The following is a 1,934-nucleotide window of genomic DNA, read 5'->3' as shown; positions in this document are numbered from 1 at the left end:
GTTCGAAACAAGTGTGTATTGAACCTAAAGCACTGTGTTGAACAGTTTGACACGGGTACATGTATTGTTGCACCAAAAGACCAGTTGAATTGCCCTGACATGCTCTTTCTCACCATGATCCTTGTGATGTTTGCTTGTTGCCAGCTTTAATGCTAAACATCAGTGAATAACTCGTTTTTATTAAACTGTTTCTTTTGGGCTAAATTGTAAGAAAAAATGTGTTCAGGATTGGAAGTATGAATAAAATAGCAGAAAAACAGTTGATTCTGTTCTTGAAAGTTTTATTTAGAAATCTGCGTCCATTAAAGCCCACAGGCAGCAGTCTGTGTGTGCAGTTCTTATCAGAACCTAAACAATAACAAGCAGCCAGCGTCTGTCCCCAGCTCATCTAAGAGGAAGACTGAGGATAAATTAACCCCATGAGTCATAAACCTGACCTCCTGGTCACACCCTTGGAGGTGGTACCAGGTCAGACATTGGAATTTAATACAAATTTAGTTTAAACAGAAAGAAGGACCTCATTGATAAACAMAACTGCACAGTAACGTGCACACACATTTTAGGGGTCAGGTGCTCAAGTGGGAAAAAGGTCACCTTGTGCTGTGRACAGAATCACCGGCTGTCKTTGTAATGTGACAATTACAGACACATCTTGTACATATTTATTTCAAATGCCACTTACATGAAATTTTGAAAAWTTTAACTCCGTTGTCAGAAGAGACTACAAATATACTTCTGCAATCATTTAAAGCACAATCTAAAACAGTTTAACATCTGTAGCTGCAAAAAATTAACATTTACTGTATTCATACTTAATGATTGTACAAAATTTCTTCATCTTAGTTGAATAGAGTATAAAAATTGTAAATTTGTCTTGTATCACTACAAAATAGAGGACAGCTTGTCATGTAGATATCTTTACGCAATTAAAGGTCAAACTTCTTCTGTGTCTGTTTAGATGAGTAGTATTTCACTTTTGGCAGGACACACAGCATTTCAAAGAGGAGGTTGGCCCCAGTCAGCGAAGTGTTTCCTGTTTAAAAGGGACAAAAGCAAACAGCAAAGTTATAATATAAAAAAAAGATTGTATAATAGTAAATATGCAATGTAAGAAGTACCTGTGGTGTCATAGGGTGGAGAAACCTCCACTAAATCACATCCAACAAGGTTCAGACCACGACAGCCTCGAATAATCTCAACTCCCTGTGTCCCAAAAAATTAGAAATATAATTTTATGGTCACAAGTCTCCATCTTCTGCTTATCTGTGGTCAGGTAGTGGAGACAATGGGTCTATGAGAGAAACCAAGACATCTTTCCCCAGCAAGACTTTCCATCTCATCCTGGGGAACCCAGTCTTCRCAGGGCCTCCTACCAGTGGGATGTACCCAAAACACCTTTAACACCTCATCTCTGRTGTCAAGTCTCACTTTGGTTCATCTCTAATCAGGACATCAAGCCAGAGTGTCCCTCACRCTGTGGGCAGATCATCAGTACTTAGTTTCAGCCATTCAGGTAAAAAAGGAAATAGAAAAAAACCTTGAAGTTTTATCATCCAGTAGACTCTTTTCTCTAAATCAGGGGTGTCAAACTCATTTTCACTGAGGGCCACYTGAGCCTTATGGTGGCCCTCGAAGGGCCTCTTGTAATGAACTTTGATGTTTCATGTTTAATTTTGACTAAACAGAGTTTTAACACGTCCTCTTTCAAACACTAATAAGAACTAAGTGTATCAAAAAGAAAAAAATTGTATAGATCTTCTGGACGGGTTCTTCTCTAATGAAACGTTTCGTCTCTCCTCCAAGAGACTTCTTCAGTCTGAGAGTTTCAGGCAAAATTCAGGCTTTTAAGCACTGCTTCCAGAGCAATGTTGTATATGCTGTTAAGAGCCAGGAGGACTGCGACCAGTTATACATCGGGGAAACAAAGCAGCCAC

General features: G+C 39.0%; 1 protein-coding gene across 1 annotated transcript in view; it reads right to left on the bottom strand.

Annotated features, from left to right (window-relative positions):
* Nucleotides 1-255: 255 nt before the first annotated feature.
* The window catches only part of agmat (agmatinase (putative)), a 16,443-nt gene continuing 14,764 nt past the window's right edge, over nt 256-1,934 (bottom strand). The window contains exons 6-7 of the mRNA XM_014024410.1: nt 1,119-1,203; nt 256-1,033 (exon numbers count right to left, since the gene is read on the bottom strand). Of these exons, the coding sequence (XP_013879864.1) occupies nt 927-1,033; nt 1,119-1,203 (192 nt within the window). The 3' untranslated portion in view covers nt 256-926. The remainder of the gene's footprint in view (nt 1,034-1,118; nt 1,204-1,934) is intronic.

The sequence above is a fragment of the Austrofundulus limnaeus genome, unplaced genomic scaffold (assembly GCF_001266775.1).
Source record: "Austrofundulus limnaeus strain Quisiro unplaced genomic scaffold, Austrofundulus_limnaeus-1.0 Scaffold421, whole genome shotgun sequence".
In the NCBI taxonomy this organism is placed as follows: domain Eukaryota; kingdom Metazoa; phylum Chordata; class Actinopteri; order Cyprinodontiformes; family Rivulidae; genus Austrofundulus; species Austrofundulus limnaeus.
This window is presented reverse-complemented; position numbering and strand designations above follow the sequence as displayed.